At 30.5% G+C, this 23776-nt stretch overlaps 3 protein-coding genes across 3 annotated transcripts; 2 read left to right on the top strand and 1 right to left on the bottom strand.

Moving 5' to 3' along the window:
* Positions 1–1437: 1437 nt before the first annotated feature.
* LOC106780303 (transcription factor MYB41) lies at positions 1438–3567 on the top strand. Its single transcript, XM_014668578.2, has 3 exons — positions 1438–1877; positions 2107–2236; positions 2570–3567. The coding sequence occupies exons 1-3, from the start codon at positions 1748–1750 to the stop codon at positions 3432–3434; spliced, it is 1125 nt and encodes a 374-aa protein (XP_014524064.1). The 5' UTR covers positions 1438–1747; the 3' UTR covers positions 3435–3567.
* A 5211-nt stretch (positions 3568–8778) lies between these two features.
* LOC106780294 lies at positions 8779–11208 on the bottom strand. The gene is made up of 6 exons (XM_022776951.1): positions 11061–11208; positions 10049–10242; positions 9838–9880; positions 9250–9438; positions 9139–9166; positions 8779–8920 (listed from the first exon to the last, which is right to left on the bottom strand). The coding sequence occupies exons 1-6, from the start codon at positions 11206–11208 to the stop codon at positions 8779–8781; spliced, it is 744 nt and encodes a 247-aa protein (XP_022632672.1).
* A 5445-nt stretch (positions 11209–16653) lies between these two features.
* On the top strand, positions 16654–19590 carry LOC106780292. The gene is made up of 6 exons (XM_014668570.2): positions 16654–16812; positions 17562–17648; positions 17745–17852; positions 17950–18139; positions 18218–18333; positions 18447–19590. The coding sequence occupies exons 1-6, from the start codon at positions 16654–16656 to the stop codon at positions 19308–19310; spliced, it is 1524 nt and encodes a 507-aa protein (XP_014524056.1). The 3' UTR covers positions 19311–19590.
* The last annotated feature ends 4186 nt before the right edge of the window (positions 19591–23776 follow it).

Raw genomic sequence — 23776 nt, 5'->3', positions numbered from 1 at the left:
ATTCCAGTATCCTTTTAACTTTTAGTAGGCCAACTTTACAACTCCAAGTCAAAAAAAGGAAAGAAGAGTATTTACAGTTATTTATTAGTGTTTGAAAAAAGTAGAAATAGTCTGGGGAAGACGTGTTTTGTAATGTGGTGTTGATAGAAGTTCAATCTCAAACAGTGAAAATCTTGCATACCAGCTGAGGCTAGTTATATGCATGAGCTTGCGATGAATACGTAGCATATCGGTGGTGCACTGTAGCACAGTCTATTATGGTAGGGTTATTCTGTTGCATGTTCATCGATCATGCACAACACAATCCACGCTAAAATCATCCTCTCATGGTCAACAACTATAACAATGTCTGCTGCACAGTAAGTCACTCAAACTCATTATTCTTCTCGTATTAACAATTTCTTACAATTTATTTAACACATTTTATAGGCGATATATACCAATTAAAAATAATTCAATTTTATAATGGATAAGTAATACAAACTTTATTTTATAATATTTTCTTTATAAAATTAAGTTAAATTTAAACTCTACATTTTAATGTAATTTTAGAAAAAATTAAATATGTTTATAATAATCAATCTTATAATCTTAAAATTAGAATTAATTTCAAACTTTAATACATTTTAATTTTTAAACTTTATAAATGAATGATTTAGAGTTCCTTTAAACTAATAATGTTAAGTTCTTTTTTTTAAAATGAACAATGTTTCATGTTTATATTTGAGTTTAAACCTGTCAAACATGTTAAATAGTTCAAAAGTCATCCTAAAATTCTATTTGACACATATCAAACTATTTAACTAAACTAAGTTAGAAACACTATATTTATTTATTTTTAAAATTGAAGACTAAATTTAAAAGAAAGAACAAAATCTAATTTTGTGTCAAAATTTAGAGGATAAAAATATATTTATTTTTTAAAAAAAAGTTATCTAAAATGAAATTTATTGTTTGTTAGTATGATAGAGATTTAACATCAAATAAAATTTATAAGTGAAGGTTAATCTTACTATGAAATATTTATATTTTTAGATTCTCAAATATATTTTTAATTATTAAATAACCTCTCAAACTACAATTACATAAGAAATGTGATGGCTGTAATTAATATTGAAGTAAATATAGTTTAAACTAATGGTGAGGGTCTCAAACTAGTGACAGAGTGAATGTGCAAGTTAATTAAATGGAGTCAAATTCAAACTTATCATCACGACAAGAACAGTCTCGGTTCATTACGGAAGTGAGCTCATTCACTTAGTCTCTAAGTTCATTATGTTCAATAAGTTCAAAGTTATATACTCTCTTTCTATTTCACTAAAATAAAAAAGAATATTTACTACTATCAAATAATTTTTAATCCACAATAAAAATAGAAATGAGGGTGTAATCAGAAAATAAAAAAAAAATAAAAAAAGTGGAATATATATATAAAAAGTTCATCTTGACTCAAAATATATGGGAGTGTATTTGTAAATTTTGTGAAGATTATAGACACGTCAAGCAAGTAATAAACATAGGAGTGAAAGGACGGTACCGAATCCCATTGACTTCAACATGTTTCTTAGGTACATTGCCTTCCACTTAGCCTCTACTATATATACACACGCTTTCTCCCTCATTATCCTACAGCTACTAATTACGCTCCTTTCTTTTTTCTCTCTTTCTGATTTTCAGATACAAACGATAACCCTTTATCATCACAGTCGTGTTGCCAATTTTCTGTCATTGCTCCATCTTCTTCATCATGACCAAGTCCTCTACTGAAAAAAATGGACTCAAGAAGGGTCCATGGACCCCAGAGGAAGATCAGAAACTCATCGATTACATTCAAAAACATGGACATGGAAAATGGCGAACCCTTCCCAAAAATGCAGGTAACACTAATTACTTTATTTGTTAAGACCATTCTAATTAAGTTTTAGCAGTTCTAACCAGCTTTATGCAAGTCAAACTTTCTACTTCACACAATTATCGAACAAACTTCAAATGAATCTTATGTTATATATCTGTTAATAAAATATTGCTGGAAATCTAAACCGTGTCACACCAGAAAAAGATGAAACTAACATAAAGTTTTTGCATTTTTTTTTCATGATATGTAAGGACTACGAAGATGTGGAAAGAGTTGTCGGCTTCGCTGGGCGAACTACTTGAGACCTGATATAAAGAGAGGGAGATTCTCATTCGAAGAAGAAGAAGCCATCATCCAGTTACACAGTGTTTTGGGAAACAAGTAAGAGATGAATTAAAGTCCTGCATTATTTTTCGTCCTAACCTTTTTTTTTCCTTGTTCGTACATGCATATTTCCTCAGTCTACTTTAACAATGTATTTTAAAAAAGAACCCTTTTTGAATTTACTTGTATGATATACAGAATCGCCAACTAATGCATGGACTTTAAACCCTGTGAACCATTAAAATTCATTTTGTAGTTAGAGAATAGTAGCTAGACAACTATGCAAAGTCAATGATGCATACAATAACAAACAATATTTTCTTCTTTTGTCTCTTTGTAACACAGCAAATTAATTATTGATTTCTAAATGGAAATTTTTGTCCTGCACAGGTGGTCTACAATTGCTGCTAACTTGCCAGGAAGAACAGATAATGAGATCAAGAATTATTGGAACACCCACATCAAGAAAAAGCTTTTCAAGATGGGGATTGATCCTGTGACTCACACACCACGCCTTGATGTTCTACAACTTGCCTCCATTCTCAACACATCTTTGTTCAATTCATCACCCCAATTTAACTACCCTTTTCTTTCGGGAAGATCAATGATAAACTCCAGCCAGCTGCTAAGTTTGCTCTCCACTCTTCTCTCATGTCAAAGCAGAAACAACCCTGATAATGTATTGAATCATAATAATTTCCACCAAAATGATAACCAACTCTTGCAAAATCAGCCCCAATGTACCCAAATGCAACTTGATGATACCTTACAAACCTTCCAACCAAATCAACGTCAGGTTTCACTTCAAGAAAACCTCATTGCTAAGTCTAATAATCCATTGAACGTGGATCACCAACTGATGAAAAGTAAATTAGAGAATCAAATCTCTCCAGTTGCTACCTCTTTTACCCACCAAAACACCCTTCCAAATCTGTGGCATTATGACAACATATCAGACTTACAAATTGCCCAATCATCATCAACTATGCAGTGTTTCTCTTCACCCAAGTTCAACTCTATATTCAACAGTCTCTTGGAAAATCAGAATCTGTGTAACAACGAGGGAATGCCAAATTTCAATTTGAGTTCACTGTTATCGTCAACAACTTCATCTTCCAGCCCAAGTACTTTGAATTCATCATCTTCCACGACATTTGTCAACGGAACCACAGAAGATGAAAGGGACACTTACGGCAGCAGGAACATGTTAATGTACAACATTTCCAATGGCTTGAATGACTCTGGACTTTTGTGATTCAAATGCAAGTTCAGCTGTGTGATTTGTTTTAGTACCTCAAAATTTGTTTATTTCGGTTCAGACTGTTTTGAGACTTTGTTATTACAATCATATATGTATGAACTATTTATTACTATATATTTGCCAGCTTCGTCGCTACTTGCAGATTCTTGTTTTTATATGTTTAATTTTCTCTAAAATTTTGAATGTCTTGTCTAGTGGCCGAATCAAACATTAGAAATAACTAAAAATCATGAGAGAAGAATGAGTTATACATTAATTCACATATTCATATTCATATATATAATATTTCCATTCAAATTGTATTAAAAATATATATATAACTTTGTCCATTCATGATATATTCAGTTAACCTATCTACTTCAAATAGGTGGCAAAAATAAGTGAATAGCATGCTAGAATTAATTGTCAAAATTATAACTGAGAACTTGAATTATTTCTCACAAAATTCAATTAAATGGCATAATTAATTAACATTGCCCATATATATATATATATATATATATATATATATATATATATATATATATATATATATATTCTGCCAATTATTAAAAATGTAAGCCAACTATACATTGGAACTACTTAGTTAGATGCTATTAACCATTTTTCATCTATTCATTTATCTAAAATCACATTTTATATTTCAATGTGATTGAGGATTGTTTAATATAAATTCAAACATGCACTTAATTAGAAGTTGCTGTAGTTCCTTCTTTAGTAATATTAATTTTTTTTTAATTTTCTTCAGTAAACACTTTTAAAAAAAAAATGTCATAAATTTAATCATAATTTTTTTTTTCAAATCAGTTGAAAAAAAACTGTATTAGTAAATTTTAACAACAAATTAAATGATAGCTATATTTTGATAATTTTATATAAGAACACTTTCAACTACGCTCTAAATTACATGAGTAAAATAAGAGAAGGTAAAGTTGTTTACACATTTTTATTTTATTTTTTGTAAATACAAATCATTATTATATTTTAATTGATTTAATTTGAAGTATAGCGAGATTGATATTTACAAACAAACTCGAGTAGATATAACTCTATTTATCTATCTCCTTCAAGAGAAATTCACTTTATTAGAGAAACTATATCATATAATAAGCCTAATAATATTCAAAAAGAGACAACGTTAAATATACTATTTTCTCCTTACGTAATCATATATCTAAGAGCCACATGGAATTGGCCAGTTCAATCAGTCACAAACGCAATTCCAAAGCTTGACTTCAAGATTGATCTGATAGGAAAATTTGGTATAAAATTTGTTAAACTGATTTGAAATAATAGTTTTATTACAAAAAATAATTATAAAAAAAAAACTGATAATATTATTATACTGTTACAATTAGTCTAATGCGATACATGATATCAATAATTATAACAGTTATTTTTTATTTTACTATGATTGGAATAAATGAAAGTAATATTTTCAAAAGTTCAGTAGTAAGAAATTCATTATAAAATTGATTATTTTCTTATCATCATACACTATCTGACTATAAAATGGCTCTGAGTCTTTTATTAATAATTTGAAGAAAGTGAAAGTCTTCTTCCTTAAGCATTCACAGAACATAAACTTGTCTATATTTCAATGTCTGAAGCTGTGAGTTTTTCTTTTGTGTCTGATTGCATGTTTGAGAAGTTAGGGACCACCTCAAAAGTGATGCAGAAATTAGGGTTGAAGGCAACAGTGAATGAAAATAAAGGTTAATGCATAAGGCACCAAAGTTACGTCTACGTATCTACTTGTCCTTCAAAGTTTTGACCAACCTATTGTCAGTATTATTACACTGTACATCACTATCTTTTCTTTTCAAAATCAAATACTATTCAATTATATTTTTTTTTCTAAAACTAAGAACATATATGAATATTTTCTCTGTCTGTAGCATGCTCATTACACTTGGCTCTGATACCTGCATGTTTCACATGCTACTTAATTCATTAATTAACTGTTAATGTAGATTATGATTCAACGTTTTAGAAAAATATCATATATGACACTTTCTCCATGTTTATTAAAAAAATAAAACACCACTTTTAATACTATCAATTTGTAAATAATAGCAATTTTATTATTTATAATTTATATATAAGGTTACCAAGAGTTATATAATTTGAAAAACCAGAGATTTAATTTTGTAGACGACTTACAGTATCCAAATGCTCCATATATATATATATATATATATATATATATATATATATATATATATATATATACACTTTGCCAATTAAAAAAAAGTCCTTTTCATAAATTGAAGCTAGTTTATGAATAAGTTAAAAATTTAAAACTAAAAAGGTTATGTAAGATCTACCGTTTAGTTTATGGAAAATGATACTTTGACATCCAACTGGTGACAAATTTTTGACACCAGACGCGTGTCACATTGTGATTGGACGGATGGAAGTTTTTTTTAAAAAAAAGAAAATGACGTGGAAATAGGATGCAATAGATAGTTTTCGTTTTGGTTTCTCCCAAGTTTCATTGGGTGGTTTTCAAAATAAGAGAAAGGCAATTTCTCTCTCACCCAGAATCCTTGTCGCTCTCGTCCAAAAGCATTTTCGTCTTCCTCCTCCGTCACACTGACCCATTAGTCCACCGTCGTTGCCGTTGAAGGAGTTGTTCGGAGTTGGCCAGGGGCACGCTTTTCACCGCAACTGTTCCGCCGTTAGGTGCTTACGAAGCCAGAAGACGCCATTGAAGGTCGGTTTTTGAAGGTTTTTTTCCGTTTATTTCGCTAATGGTTGGCTTTTGTTTGGCGAGTTTAATTTTTTTTTTAATTTTTTGGCCATTTAGGTTTTGTCATGGTAAAGTTGAATGTTTTTTGAAGTATTTGTTGAACATTTCGTCCTGAATGTGCTTTATTGGTGGAAAGTTCAAATTTTTTGTTAAATGCTTTGGGCATTTAGGATTTGTTTTGTTATTAGGTTGCTTTGTTAAACTTTTGGTTGATGATTTTTTTTTTGTTATCAGTTGGTGAAGTGACATACGAGGTTTGTTTGAAGTTTTCAAGGTGGACAAACTTTTTTTATCTAAATTAATTTTTTTAATCTTTCTATCAAGTGCTTTTTCATGGAAACTGGTACAATAAATATTTTGCTTGTAAAGCTTATTTCATGTGGGATTTTGTTCAAATGTATTATTGTAGTGAGATTTATTCCTAATTTGACATCATTTTTTATAGTAAGGTTTATTGGTGCAATGAGCTGTTACAGGACACGAAAAAGATAGGCAGGCAGTGATGTGTGATATCTTGTGGCAGGATAGTGAGAATTTTTTTGATCACGGGATTCAAATCTAGCCTTTCAACCTAGATAAAGAAAGGAAGAAGGTTATTTTGATATAGCAGGAAATTTTGTTAAATATGTAAGAGAGAATGAGATTAAGGTGAGGGATTTATGTTGATCCTTGCAGGATGCATGGCTTGATAATATTGAAGTTGATCCAAAATATTCTGCATTAAAATTTGTACCAACTAATGATGTGGATGAGGGCCCGCCCGACCTTTCTTCTAAAGATATTGCCGTCATGAAGAGGCAGATTGCAAATGTTCTTGATTATCACATTTATATGGAACTCTATTGTCAAGGAACAATTATTTTTAAAACTCAATGTGTAAAAACAGAACTGGGAGCAAAGGCCAAATAAGTGGGGAGTTCAGACAAAGTTTCTGCACACGGGGTGAATTGTGAAAATAACATTGATTATTAAGTGTACCAATTTTTTTTAAGACTTAATGGTCATACAAGTGATGTTCACAAATTGATTATCACATTTATATGGAACTTCATGGCCAAGTAACAATTCTTTTTAAAACTCAATGTGCAAAAACAGAACTGGAAGCAAAGGCCAAATAAGTGGGGAGATCAGACAAACATTCTGCACATATAGGCCAATTGAGAAAATGACATTGATTTTTAAGTGAAACAATTTTTTTTGAAGACTTATTGACCATAAAAGTGATGTTCAACCAATGATGTGTATATGGTTCTCCATGGGAAAGAAACAATTTTTTTTAAAACTCAATATGCAGAAACGACTCGGGAGCAAAGAGCAAATAAGTGGAGAGTTCAAGCAAAGTTTCTGCACATAGGGGTCAATTGTGAAAATGACATTGATTTTTAAGTGAACAAATATTTTTTAAGACTTATTTGCCATAGAAGTGATGTTCAGCCATTGATTATAACATGTATATAGATCTCCATGGGCAAGGAACAATTCTTTTTAAAACTCAATGTACAAAAACATACCTAGGAGCAAAAGGCAAATAAATGGGGAGTTTAGGCAAACTTTTTGCGCACATGGGTCAACTGAGAAAATGATATTGATTTTTAAGTAAACCAAATTTTTGTTAAGACTTATTGGCCATAAAAGTAATGTTCAACTATTGATTATAACATGTATGTGGATCTCCATGGGCAAGGAACAATTCCTTTTAAAACTCAATGTGCAGAAACAAACCTGGAAGCAAAGAGCAAATAAGTGGGGAGTTCAGACAAACTTTTTGCACACATGGGTTAACTTAGAAAATGGTATTGATTTTTAAGTAAACCAATTTTTTTTAAAGACCTATTGGCCATAAAAGTGAGGTTCAGCCATTGATAATCACATGTATATGATGAATCTCCATGGGCAAGGAACAATTCATTTTTAAAACTCAATGTGCAACAACAGACAAATAAGTGGAGATTTTAGGAAGGTTTCTGCACACAGGATTCAATTGTGAAAATGGTATTGATTTTTAAGTGAACCAAATTTCTTTTAAGACTTATTTTCAGCCATTAATTATCACACTTAGGTCTCGTATTTTTCATGTCAACATAGTCCATGCCATTAAATGCTTTAGTGATAAATGTTTAATTTGAACTTATATGAATAATTATTATTACAAATGTTATATTTTATTTTAATGGTTATTAAATTCCAAAATTAACAATTGAATTAAGAGATGATTTGCAAGTCTCGTCAGCTAGGCCATAGATAAGAGATGGGATAAGAGAAGAGGAGAAATAAATAAGAAATAAATAAGAAATAGTAAAATAAGTTTAGCTGTTTTTAGAAACCATTTCTTCTCTTTGTCTCTCCCACCAAACATACAATATTATTTCCCTCCTCTCAGTCAAAGAAGGTGTTAATTATATAACTAATCACCCTGCATGTTTTTGTGCCCCCAAGATCTATATATTGGCCTACACATATCACATCTCTTGATATAGTTTCCAACAAAAAATATCATAAATCAAGAATAAATTTTAACAAACAAATAAAGACATGTCCAAACCCACATCTATGTGTGGCACCACTTATTGATAAGCAAAACAAAGGCTAAAAGATGTCAGCATAAAAATTGACAAACAACACGAAAAGATGATAAAGGAATGTGTTGTACCATTGTCTTGATGCTGCAGAGCAATAAAGCCTAGTATTTGGATCATAATAATAGCACAAAATGTTGTTATAATAGTACCTCGACCATCAAATATTGATGTCAGAACAAGCTTAAAACAACACTTTTTGGTAACAAAATTCATTAGAAGAAATGGGTACAAACCCTCAACTTTTGTCAACTTCTTAATACCATAATGATTTTCTTTATTTTTTGGTTTTGAAGTTTACAAGAAAGATAAATAGTATCATGTCTATCAGACTATTTCCCAAAATTTACATGGAAGAGAAGAGTCATACTGAGAAGATTCATCATACACAAAATCACCTGAAAGAAAAGTAGAACAGTGTTAAGTAAATACTAATCAAATAAAAATCAGTAACAAAGACTTTGGAATCCAATTTACCTACCCTCTATGTCAGAATTTATGGCATCCGATGAAGATTGACTAACTGCACTATTTTCATTTGTAGATGGCTTACTATTATCCTCGTCAGCAAACATATCATAATCACCTTCACATTTGCTAGAGGTTTCTCCACTAGCCAAATGTTGATTTGATGGACCTTCCTTTGCCCAGGCTAACTTCTCATATCCTTCTGAAAAGGGGAGAATGTAGAAGGCATAAGCATTAAGCAGTTAATACCACGAAACAAGCACCCTTCACTCCTTCTCATAAACCTAAATATCAAAAACATCATAGAAAGAAGAAACAAGAGCCAAGGAAAAATTGACTATTAATAACTTGTCCCAAAATACAACACTTAATTAATATGGAGGCCAAAAGATAGTTTCTCCAAATACTAAGAATAAACAAACACCATGTATGATATTGATAATAGAACAATAAGTTCTATCTTGCATCACGACCATAATAACAACATAAGTTGAACAATATTATAATAGTAAAACCAAGTAGTTAAATCGAATAAATTAGAAAATCAAACAGCATATTGCGTCATGTTGTTAACAATGCAAACAGAATGTATAACACTAACCCACTTCACGATCAAAAACCTCTAGCTTTTCATGATAAACATTTGGGGAAAAAGGTCAAGGAGCCAAATTTAAGCATAATGTAGGCATAACAGCTAAAGAAATAGTGAATCAAAACAAGTTGCATGACATAGAGTCTCATCAGGCTATCTAAATGATTACATGTTTACACAATGCATAATATCTACAAAGCCCAGAGGGATTCACTGAATTGTATTCACCATTCTCCATCAGCTTCATAGCATCCTCAGTTAGCTGGTCAAATACAACTTTAGTCTCAGCAGACATTTCTGCCTTTCTGTCACTGTTACCTTTTAGCCTTCTCAAAGCTTGCAAAACTTTGCAAAACCTATTGGAGGAATATCTGTTAATAACTCCAAAGTAGATATATGATATATAATTCCAGCCTAGTCAAGTATAAAGATTTACAATTACAAATATATAAAGAGAACATGTAAATGAACATGATATAAAATTAATAATTACAGTTATGTGCAAGCCAAATATAACTTTAAATATTGTTTCTTATATTTTTATCTTTATGAACATCATTAATCCTTTATTTTGGAAAAATGGCGATTATGATAATGGTTTAGGGTTGCCATATTCAATTCAAGTTAAAAGTAAATTTGCATACGCAACTATGGAGTCAACAACAAATTTGGGTTCTTTTATTTTCTGTATTTGTTTGTTCCAACTTGACAAGCACAATGTCAACTTTACAAGCAAAATATTTATTGTGCCAGTTCCATGAAAAAGCACTTGATAGAAAGATTAAAAAAATTAATTTAGATAAAAAAAGTTTGTCCAGGTTGAAAACTTCAAACAAACCTCGTATGTCACTTCACCAACTGATAACAAAAAAAAATCTTCAACCAAAAGTTTAACAAAGCAACCTAATAACAAAACAAATCCTAAATGCCCAAAGCATTTAACAAAAAATTTGAACTTTCCACCAATAAAGCACATTCAGGACAAAATGTTCAACAAATACTTCAAAAAACATTCAACTTTACCATGACAAAACCTAAATGGCCAAAAAATTAAAAAAAAAAAATTAAACTCGCCGAACAAAAGCCAACCATTAGCGAAATAAACGGAAAAAAACCTTCAAAAACCGACTTTCAATGGCGTCTTCTGGCTTCGTAAGCACCTAACGGCGGAACAGTTGCGGTGAAAAGCGTGCCTTTGGCCAACTCCGAACAACTCCTTCAACGGCAACGACAGTGGACTAATGGATCAGTGTGACGGAGGAGGAAGACGAAAATGCTTCTGGGCGAGAGCGACAAGGATTCTGGGTGAGAGAGAAACTGCCTTTCTCTTATTTTGAAAACCACCAAATGAAACTTGGGAGAAACCAAAACCAAAACCATCTATTGTATCCTATTTCCACGTCATTTTCTTTTTTAAAAAAAAAAACTTCCATCCGTCCAATCACAATGTGACACGCGTCTGGTGTCAAAAATTTGTCACCAGTTGGATGTCAAAGTATCATTTTCCTTACTTTATATATACACACATTTTAGCTTATAAATCCAATTTCTATATTTTCTCACTTAAAAATTCTTTGAAAAGTATCACTCGAAAGTATGCTTGTGATGATATGCATGGGTGTAATTGGTAACCTTGGACAATCGATTTTTGATATAAAACTATTTTGTTTTAAATTTGACAAATAAGATATACAAATAAATTAAAATTAGAAGTCATTCTATTTTTTCATTAAATTATTTACTTCTTTGAGAAAGAAAAAAGTGGTTTTTAATTATTACAATAATTATCATTAAAAATATATGAAGATATTTTTTTTACAGTAATTCTTTTTAATTATTTAATGAAAAACTATTATATTACTAGAAGTACATACGTATCCACTTTTCTTTTACCATAACAAAAGTTTTATTAAACCATAAAATAAATTTTTATTACTAAAAAAAATTAGTATACCAAATAATTTTCATAAAAAAGTAATTATAAAAATAAACGATTTTTATAATTTTATTATACATAACTTTTTATTACGAAAATAGTGTTTTTATTATAGTAGTTATTTGAATTTAATTATTAAAAAAATTATATCTGGAAAATATTTTATTATTATCTGTATTGTTAAAGGAGATTCACTGTGTATACAATTTTTTTTTCAGGTTTATAATTTTAATAACTATTTTTTAATTAAAATAATTTATTACAATAAAAAATATATTTTTAAATTTTATCTTTTTAGTAGTTACTTTCCCAAATTTAAATAATTAGGCATATTACTTGAGATTGGACGTGTATACATTTTTTTTAGTTTTATCCTTTTAATTAGTTTATTTTTTAAAATTAAAATAATTTATAACAAGAAATTTTTTACATTTTATGTTTTTATAGTTAATTTTTTAAATTTTAAAAACATATTACCTAATAAAAATTGTATACAGTATTAAAGGGTACACAAATTTGTTTTTAGTTTAATCTTTTTAATAATTACCTTTTTAAATTTAAATAATTGTTTATAACAATAATATCTTCAATTATACATATTGGAGGTATTGAAATTGAAATATTGAAGAAATTTATCAAGATGAAGACACAAAAAAGAATGCACTGATGTAAGAGAGGAATGTGAAGAATAGGATTAAAGGAGAATTAGGACACATGATTATCGATAAGAGATATCAAAATAGATGTCAATAAAGAAGTTAAATTAAACAAAGAATAATTTAGAACTAGAGTAGCACATCAAGATAAGTGGTGTTAAAGGAGTTATAAGGATGAGTTAGTAGTAAAATTGTAAGGAAGGACGGGAGAAACTGAGTTTAACTCTTTCATTAACAAAATAGTAATAATTAATATTTGTCGATAAAGAAAAAAATAGGTGACATTGAGAAAAACCTTTGTTTTACATAATTGTAAAAGAGACAATGTTGGATAAAAAAGAAGAAGTTAGCCTATAATAATTACTGCAAAACATTGAAGTAATTAATGTATTTTTTTTCTTTGTTTTATTTTGGCTTAACTATTAAAAAACAGGAAAAAAAATACACACACTTTGAGAAATTCATAAATAAAAAATTGACAAATTGAATGTGATTGTTACAACTTAGAGTTTTTTTTTTATTAATTAATTTATGTTTTGTATTTGGTAATTTAGTCTACACAATTCACATACATTTTCAATTGATCAAATCAATCCATCATTATCTTCTTATTGTTATCATTCAACTTTATGTGACAATGAGAATAATATTGTCACTAAGAGGGCAAAATAGGTAGAAGAAATGAGAGGTAAGGATAAGTTAGTTGGAAACCCACGACAATGTAAGGGAGAGAAAAGTGAATACGCGACTGAAGGATTTTCATTGGTGGAGAATGAATGGTTATAAAAAAGGAAATTAGTGGGCATTTGGAGGCACATAATGATTGGAGATATTCTCTCTCTTCTCTATATGTATTTCTTTTGATTGTTGAGTGATTTAGTTGATACTACAAATTTTTCTTATACTTTGTGATTCCATTTGAACTCACAAGCAAAGAATAACAGTGAATACCATATTTTTTTCATTTCTGGTGCTCTTTACTGTTCTCCTTTACTATTTCATTGAAATAGCATTATTGGTGCTTTCATTGAACATGGCCGACACTTCATCTTCAAATAACCTCAAGCAGATGCTTGAACTAATGCATAAATGTGAACGTGAGCATGTTGTAGAGATGGAAGAGCTACGTCATGCTACTGAGGATTTGAAGGTGAACATGTCCCATGGTTTTGCGAACTCACGAAATGTACACAGACCATTTCAAGCGAGGAATGTAAAGCTTGATTTTTCACATTTTGATGGATTGGACATTTTATAGCGGATATTTAAAGCAAAACAGTTCTTCGAGTATTATGATACTCCTGATGAACAACGTTTAACCATAACAATAATTCATTTTGAAAAAGAAGTTGTTCCCTGGTACAAAATTATGCAACGCAATAACCTCATTGTTTCATATGGAATACCTTAGTTTGATCCTTAAAGTTGAAATTTGACCCTTCCCCCTTTGAATCATCTAGATCTACCTTGTTTAAACTCACAGAAACCACATATGTTAATGATTATTATGTGCAATTTACAGCTCTATATAACCGGATTTATAATGTTAGTACTGAGGCCCTTCTAGATTACTTAGCACTGAATACCATATTTTTTTTTTCATTTCTAGTATCTTTATTGTTCTCCCTTACTATTTCATTGAAATAACATTACACCTTCATACACCGTTTAATCTTTATATAAAAAAATTTATAAAAATAATTACTAAGAAATGCACCAATTTCTTATTCAAACCCACGGATGATCTAACAAATTGAATATATTTATAAAGTTAATCCATAAGTGGTTTAATACACATCAACTTCATATTAATTATTGAATTCTAAAATAATACACTCTCACATTGAAAAATAAAAGTTTGCTAGTCCACTTGAAAAAGAATCTATATCTAGTTTATTTGATTTATTAAAAATCAAATGAAATAAGTATTGAATGAAAATCCTAATTTATGTAATTAGTTAAACATATTTTTATTGTAAAAAAATTACTAAAAGTTTAAGATTAAGGTAATAATGCTTAAAACATATTTTTTACCGTTTCCCTTATTTTTTTAGGGTGTTTTACCTTGCATCTCTCTTCTTTCTTCTTACACCTCCAAATTTATCAATATAACTTTCAATGTTTTATGAAATTATTTTTTTTTTTACTTTTCTCTTCTCTTTCACTTAGTATACATCTTTTATTTCTTAATCGGGATTTTCGAAAGCCAATTAATAATTCAACAATTTAAGTTTTCAAATATATTTTTCTCTTAAATCTTAACCAATTTTCAAAAACTGGTTAAAAAATCTTATTTTAAAATATGTTTAAAAAAATAAAGTTTAAAAAATAAACATACTTCGAAATATGTTTAAAAAATAAATATACTTTAAAATACATTTAACGAATAAACTTACTTCAAAATACTGAATAAATATATTTTGAAATATGTTTATTCCTTAAGAGTATTTATGTTTATTCCTTTAATATATTTACATTTATTGTTTAAATGTATTTACGTTTGAGAAAAAAAACTTATTAAATTTAAAATGACAAAAAAATAACAAATAATAAATTTTAAAAAAATCAAAATAAAACAAAGCAAAAACACCAATTAACAAAATTTTAAATAAAAAATTACAACCAAATACAATTATAATATTTAAAAAAACCAACAAAAGTTAAATTAAACAATTATAAACAAATAACAAAAGTCAATATAATTTCAACCAAAAAAGAATATTTTTTATTTAGTTGTTATTTTTAATTTTTTATTTGATTTTTTAAAATATTATAATTGTTTTTGGTTGTGATTTTTTATTTCAAATTTTGTTAAATTTTCTTATTTTTTTTTTAGTTTTGTTTCTTTCATTTTGAATTTTTTAAAATTTATTATTTATTATTATGTTTTGTATTTTAAATTTAATATGTTTTTTTTCTTAAAGAATAGACGTATTTTAAAATAATTTTTTAAACGTATTTTAAAATATAATTTATTTGTTAAACATATTTCGAATAAATTTATTTATTAACGATATTTTGAACATTCGAAATCCAATTAAGAAATAAAATAGATGTTACTAGTGAAGAGAGAATAGAAAAATAAAAAATAAAAAAATTTAATAAAAGGTTAAAGGTCATATTTATAATTTTGAAAGTGTAAAATGAAAAAAAAAAGAGACAGGAGGAAACACCCTGTTTTTTTATTAACTTAAAAAAGAACACACATTGAATGCTCAAATTTATCATGAATTTTTATTTCGATACAAATTACATTAGTCTCTAAAAACTCTTCTAACCTAACTAATGTAAATACTCTTATAATAATAGTAATACTAACAAATTAACCCAAACTAGTATCAAACTATCAGTGGAACACGATTATTTTAATGGCACAAGAGAAAAATACTCGATAAAAAGAAATTCGTAGTTTTCCTCTAAATGTTATAATTCTATTTTTCCGGGCAACAGATATAATCGAGTGGGAAATAATGTTAAAGTTTCATCAATCAACACAACTAAGAAACAGTGTTTTTCCCCTTTTAATTACAAAAATTTCTAAAAGCCATAGTTACAATTTCAATGTTTAATTAGAATTGTAGGCCAAATCTTTATCTTTCCTCTTCTCAAGCTGTATACAACTTTTGATGTTAAAAAGTAAAGCTTCGATGAGGTTGTAAACACGTTTACACGTGCCACAGTGACTGTATTATCTTTGTCCTTAACTAGTTAGGGAAATCTCCCCTCATTTGAATTACATTATCAATGCAGTTTCCAGCATCTTTGCTATTGAAAACCATCACAATTTGTTCCACTCACTGCAGTGTTGGTTCTGTCGGTGAATGGATGGATATGTAACTAAAATACACTATTGCCATCTAATTAAGATAAGACCTTCAAATAACAGTGATAATGCATGCTGTCATCACGTGCTGTCCCAGTAATCAAAGCAGTTTAACTTCCTAATTGCACTTCACAAATTAAAATTAAATTAATATCAAATGAAATGAAAAATCCACAAATAATCGTTATAACTCATTTTGCAAAGTTACTCCCATTACGACGGCGTATTGCAAAGTTCAAAACTGGCGCGCTTCCGAGCCAGTTTCCGTTAGAAACAAAGAACCGATAAAAGAGAGGGCGTAGGCTTCAGATTCTGCAAACTTCGCTCAATCATTCTCCTTCGTTTTCTTTCCACTTTCTTGAGAAACGCAACCCTTCACTTCCCTGAATCTTGAGAAGATTCTTCTAACGATGGATTCCGATACCGAGTTCTCCAGGCTTTCTACAAGAGACCTGGAAACCATAAGTGATTACTTCAAAATCGAGCACGAATTCATGGCTCCTAGGTCGTTTTACTCATTATCATCCAACTGTGAGAATCGGATGCAGGCGGTTTCGATAATAGCTAAGGTAAGTGAAAATCCGAGATGTTTTTCCTTTCTTTTTGCTTCGCCGTTATGAGAATGTTAAATTCTTGCATGAATGAATTTTCTGTTTGTTTCTCAGATATTTTACTTTCTGCAGTTAATCCATTTCTTTCGGCTTTCGTTTTCAACGCTGCGTTTTTGGCTTTTTGTTCAATCTGTCTTAATGCGGTTTTGTTCTTTTGTGCAAGACTCTGATCCGTTAGTGATAGTTTCGTTTTGCTCTACTTGTTCTCTAGGCTGCGTTTATAAGTGATTTTTTTGTCTCTCATTCGATACTTAAAAAATACTAAAGAATTTGAATGCTCGTTTAATTTCGTTCGTGGAACAGAAGGAAAACAAAATGTATTATCTTTGCGTAAATTGTTTAATCTTACTTATGGATATGTGTATCTGCTGTGAAGTAAAATTTAACTATCTGCTGCTCTTTAGTTCTCCTTGGATAATTTTCGGAAGAGAAACCGGTTCTTTCGTCCAATCATATGTCTGTTTCCAAATTTGCTTAATTATTGTCAGATTCTTTTTTCTCTCTGTTTTATTGGTCGTGATATGAACTCATTTTCCTCCCTGTTTGGCTACTTAAAAAACACTAGGAAAACTGAATGCTTGTTTAATTTTCGCGTTAAAACACTTGGACGAGACTTGCACTGTTTTTTAATCTTGTTTATAGATCTCTGTCATTGTGGATTGAAATTTTACTCTCTGCGCTAATTTCTTTTCCATGTTTTGTCACAGGTCGCTGCCACTGAACCTTTGGATGCGTACATTCCATATGTTGCAGTGAATTACTTCGATCGCTTTGTTTCAACGAATTCCCTTACAGTAATATATTTCTTTCTTTAAGGCTTGTACAAGTTTTGAAATTTGTCATTGTTTATTCTTTGATTTCTTGTGTTATAATCCTTGTTTTTTCTCAAGGAATTAGAAGGGTCTTCTTTACTTGATAAAGTTCGTTTGGTTGCAATATCTTGCTACACACTTTCCGCCAAGATGAGGACAAAGCATTTCCTACATAAGCAATTTCTGGTAAACCACACTTTCCACTGAAATTAAAATAACGTTGAATTCTAAGCTCGGTATTTAACTAAAATTACACCACAAAATGCACTGATTTGTTGCGCAGACGAGAAAAGAAGCTGTTTACAAAACCGACATCGTAATGAGAATGGAATTTCGCATTCTCAGCGGACTTGACTGGCGAATGCGATCTATAACTCCCTTTCACTTCCTGGACTACTATTATCCCACCTTCAAAAGAGTAGGTGGTTTTAAACGCCAATCCATTAATGAGATCATAGTCCAGTCTCAAGGAGGTAACATAATAATTTTCTGAACCTTTGTATTTGCTAATAGTGGTGCTGAGTGAACATTTTTTTCCCATATGTCTACAGAGGTCTACTTCGCTCAATTCAAACCTTCTGAAATAGCATTGTCGGCTTTAGTGGCTGCTACTTACCTTGGCTATTCCTCAATATTTACCTATATTGAGGGATCAATTCACCTTACGGTACATGCAACGGAAACTTCATACTATCCTGTTCTTCTTGTGGGAGCTTTTGGCATGTTGTCTTATTTGTAAATTATGCCTAATTATATTTTTATACTATCCTGCTCTTCTAGGAGAATCATATTGCCTGTTATCAAGAGATGGTTAATCTTTGTCGTAATAGGAAAATCAACATACGTAAAAGTTCTGAAGAAGTTATCTTTCCTGGTATTCCCTCCTCATCGACAACGGAATCAGAAGAAGGATTAGGAAAAGCAGCTGAATTACAAGTACAAAAACAAAGACGGAGCTCGCCGATTCCCATTTTGAACACGGTGTTGGAAAATGATGAAGAAGAAGAAGAAGATGTAGCACTGTTAAACCTCCGAAAACCGAATAGGAACGAGGAAGCGGTGGAGGCACCTAAAGAAGTTGCAGAAGGTAAGAGCGAGGCTGAGAAACTACAAGAGGTGAAGGAAAGTGAAGCGAGAGTAGCAGGTATATCTGAAGAGAAAGAAGTAGAATCTGGGACCGGAGCAAAACAGGACAAGGGCAAAGGGAAATCTGAAGAAATGGTAGAAGCTGAGAGCGGAAAAAGAGATGACGAGTCCAAGGGGCCCTGTGATAAAAGAGCTGAGAGCAGCAGAGACAAGGGCAAGGCTGTAGAAGAAGCAAGCGAGACTGTAGAAGAAGAAAGCGAGGATTGGTTGCGAAAAAGAAAGATAAAGGGCAAAGACAAGGTTGTAGATGAAACAATATTGAGATCAGAAACAATATTGAGATCAGAGACAGGTGTAGAGGGTGCACCATTGACGACAATGAACTTTCAGATGAAGTGGCCTGTTATTGTGCGGCCAGGTGAGAAAGTTGACAACATAGATCCTAGCCTACATATAGATGAATCCAGCACGGCAACCACTCGATGTCCTAGAACAATAAGAGGGAGCGACTTCGTTCTACCTCTACTTTCCGACCGTTGTCGGTGCAAAATCATGTAGAAGAGCAAAAAATAAATTCTACAGCTAAATAAAAAAAGTGAAGATAAGACACTCAACACAACTGCTGTCAAGTAAGTATTTTGACGTACTTAGGTCTAGATTAGGAAACTGTTTGCGGATTGTGCAATATTTTGATTGTTCTGTGTGCTGATTCTGATTATAGGGCGGCATTACACAGCAAGCGGTTCCCAGGATTATGTTTAATTCTCCATAATTGATTTTCCAAAGATACTATGACCATTGTTTTCTGGTCCTTAAAAACCGTATAACCCTCTTCTATTACACCAATATTCCTTAAATACTTCCAGTAATTTCAAAGTATTCAATTTTTTTTTTCTGGCATACATGTACATTTTTGGAACACTTAAAGACCATAATCTAAAAAATATTCAATCGTTATCTATTTGATTTTCTAACTTTTAAGATATGACTTAATATTTTCTTAATGGTACCCAAAACGTTTTATATTTCTTTAAAAGGATTTAAGGGAACTATAAAAATTTTATATCAAAATTATGAAAATAGATAAATTTGAAAAAAAAAAAATTACAAATTTTGAGCACGAAGAACTTGAGATATAGTGTACCTAATTAATAATTTCGGTTTTCAATTCAAAATATATAAAGAAGTCGTCAGATGATTTTTGTTATTAAGTATATGACAAAGGAAATGTTAATTGAGGAGACTTTATCTATATTTTTATTTTTTTTATGTGAAGTTGAATGGTAGAGCTTAATGGAAATTAAGGGGTCTTTCTCCTAAAATCCTTTAATATATATAAATTAATATCTAATTTAATTTTTTTTTTGAAGTTTAATATATTTTATGTATTTGACACTTACAAATTTGACCGTACATTGTATTTCTTTGGTTCAAATCAATTTGTTGAATTTAGGATGGGAATGAGTGGAGAGTATGTTATCTACAAATTTGATAATGTTGTAAAATTAATATTATTCAAGTATAACAACTTTGTATTACTAAAATAGCACTCAACAAATAGAAAGTTGAGGTTTCCTTCTTCGATGGAGAAAAGATTTTCTCCCTAGCTTAGGTTATGAATTTCTAGGCTATAGTTATTTTAAGTAGCTTAATAATGAAATATTATTGAATGTATCAAGCTTTAGCTTATGCACTATACGACAACGATTATTTTCGTCCTTAGACTGTGGTTCTTGAATCGAGGCATATATAGGTGAGACAAAAAGTTTCCTTTATTGCCGAGTAGGATTTTTCCTTGATTCAAAGGTAACCGAAGCATCGGGATTTTTTTTTTTTATTCTTTTTTTCGAATGACTTTACATCTCGGTTCCTTTTGAACCGAAGCAGTATATCAGAATCTACTGCCTTGGTTGGAACCTGAACCAAAGCAATAAAGTGTTTTATTTTTTTCTATTTCTTGCTTTTTCGCCAGCCTTTTTGCCTCCGTTGTGGCCTGAACCGATGTCATAGAGGACTTTCTACCACAGTCATGGTCACAACCGAGGCGTATTCCCTTGTTTTTTTACAACATGTTTGTTTCTGCAACATTCCTAACTGCAGAAACAAACTTGCATATAATTTAACAACCAGAATAGTCTAGAACAATCCAGAAGCATATATTTTCAATAAAAATTATATTAAAACATAAATCCATTCATTGTAATCATAAATCAACTTAGAAGCATAAATCAATATACAAAGTTAAACTAATAATAATGTACAAAGCATAAATCAACTTAGAAGTATAAACTTAGAACTTACTTTATCCTAATATCTACTACATACTATTATACAATTGAATTGGATATTTAGCTAATGCTTTCCTTATGAGTTTAAGTGACCTCTCTCGAACTGAAGTAGTAAAATTGAATCTCTGCATAAAACATAATGATTTCAATTAGTATATATGAAATCTAAACTATAGAGAAAATAAAATTTAAACCATAATATTATTGTTTCACATCCACTGATAACATGTGCACGAATAGTGATCATCATCCAATACATGATGTAGTAACCACACTCATATACCCGGTTTTTCTATTACACTATATCACCATAATTATAAAATGTTAAGTAACATCATTGGAATGGTACAAAATGTAACAAAGTATGGACTAAAATACTAAACCTTACGGGCCATCCATGTAAGCTTTTTAGCTGTAGCAGTAGATCTCCCAAGCAACATCATATATGCTGCAAAGAAACTATTAAAAAAAAAATTTTAGCATACATTTATATAACAAAGAAAGTTCAAATATTGAGGATTGATGTTCTTACCAATCTACTACTTGTCTAAGAGGGTTGGGAGGAGACTTGTGTTGAGATTGTTGACAACACAATTTCGATATCAATCTAGTTTTTGATGATGACAACACATTGCTTAATAACAAGTACATGTTGTTGTTGCATTACATGTTCTTATGCTGATTAAATTGTAATATTTGTTGAACATGTGTATGTGTATGTATTATGTTAAATGTTCTTGTGTTGATTGATTGATATGTTTCTGGAACATGTGTATATGCTTTAATGTGCTGTGTGCTATGCATCATTTCATATGTTTTACTACACATATTTTAAAGCAAGAAATCACAAGCACTTTTACGAACTTATTCTTGTGCTATAAAGTTCTAGTACAGTATACTACATTACTAATGAATTCGACTATGCTAAAACTTTTGTACAGATTTTGAGAATCAGTGCTATGTGCTATTTTGAGAAGAAAAGAATTTCAAAGTATTTGACATTGTGATAATCGACATTGTGTTTTACATATTCGACTGTATCTATTGTTTGATTTGAAATTATGTTATGCTCTTGCACTCTAACGACTATATTTTTAAAAGTTAGTTGAGCATGAATGACTTGGTCAACTGTATTGAATGTGTTCTGTTATTTGTTGACCATAGGCTACTAAGTTGACTAAACTGTTATAATTGTATAATACAGTCGACTGAATTAGTAGCACATTCGACTGAGAATCTGACTGATTAACAGAAATCTATAAATAGACTGAACACTAGTTTGTTCATAGACTTTTGATGATCTGACAATTTCATTTCTGTTTCAGATTTCTCTTTACTCCAAGAATTCTCCAAGAAGACGGTGATGATCTTTCTTGAAAGAGATTCAAAGTGGAGATTTAATTGCGCATTCATTGGCTGATCAATATCTGCACAAGAAGGTGATTTTGTGATTGATCGTGTAGGCTTGACATCCTGTGAAGACTGCTAGAATTTTCTGAGAGGCTTGGCATCCTGTGAAGACTGCTGGAATTGGACCTGTTGTGATATAGGGGGATAGTTCACTTTGAGGATTGTTCAAAGTGGTGTTGCAGATTGCAGAATAGGGGATTCTTGCTGCAAGTCTGATTGTGTTGTGCAGCTATATTTTGGTTTTGGGTTAGAGAGGAGATTTATATTTTTGATGTGGAGGTCTTCTATAAATTCCTTGTTGTAAAAACCGCAACCATTATAGTGCATTTGCTTCCTAGGATGGAAGGACACTGAATGTAGGCATTGTTGGCCGAACCAGTATGAAAATCTGTCTTTGCATTTCTCTATCCCTTATCTTTTACATTCTAGTCGACTTTATTCTTTACGCAGTCAACTATGTAATTTCTGTTGCATACATATTCCGATTGCTTGCAATTCAAGAAATTTAAAAAAGCTTTATACTTTGATTTCAAGATTGTGAAAAGAAAGTGTTTTTGAAACAACACCAGTTCACCCCCCTCTTGGTGAAATAAAGAAGCCAACCTTGTTTTCCAACAATTGACACCAGAGCTGGTTTTCATAAGATATTTGAAAAACTAGTCGACTTTGTTCTTTCTTGATTCAACTATACACCTATGATGACTTTTATTTTGTATTAAAAAAGAACTTATGATTTCAAAATTTATTTTGCATCTGCACCTTGTAATTTGAAGTTAAAGTTTGTAACTGATGGGTTCTATGAATCCTTTGAAACAGGAAACTTGGAACGCAAGCCAACCCGGAATGAAGAGTCATGTTCAGAAATGCAGAAATCAATCTTGTTGGACAGTAGATTCACAAAGTTCTTGAAAAAGATGAACAATCAAGATTATCCTGTTGATGCCAAGAAGGACAAGAATAAAGAAGAATTGAATATGATGGAAAAATAAAAATTTATCAAACCTAACCTGAAACAACAATTCAAAAGTTCTACGTGGTATCTCGATAGCGGGTGTTCGAGACACATGACTGAAGATCCTACAAAGTTTTCAGATATTTCTTATAAAACCACTGGTCATGTCACGTATGGTGATAACAACAAAGGGAGAATCATCGGTATAGGTAAAATAAAAACTCCTTCATCTCATGAAATTAAGAATGTATTACTTGTTGAAGGGTTAAAACACAGTTTGCTTAGCATCAGTCAACTATGTTTGTTGTTTGAGTCATTTTAATAAAAAATGGTAAGTCCAAGTATCGTTTTCCCAAGAGACTCACGACACTAAA

Source organism: Vigna radiata, unplaced genomic scaffold, assembly GCF_000741045.1.
Source record: "Vigna radiata var. radiata cultivar VC1973A unplaced genomic scaffold, Vradiata_ver6 scaffold_170, whole genome shotgun sequence".
In the NCBI taxonomy this organism is placed as follows: domain Eukaryota; kingdom Viridiplantae; phylum Streptophyta; class Magnoliopsida; order Fabales; family Fabaceae; genus Vigna; species Vigna radiata.
This window is presented reverse-complemented; position numbering and strand designations above follow the sequence as displayed.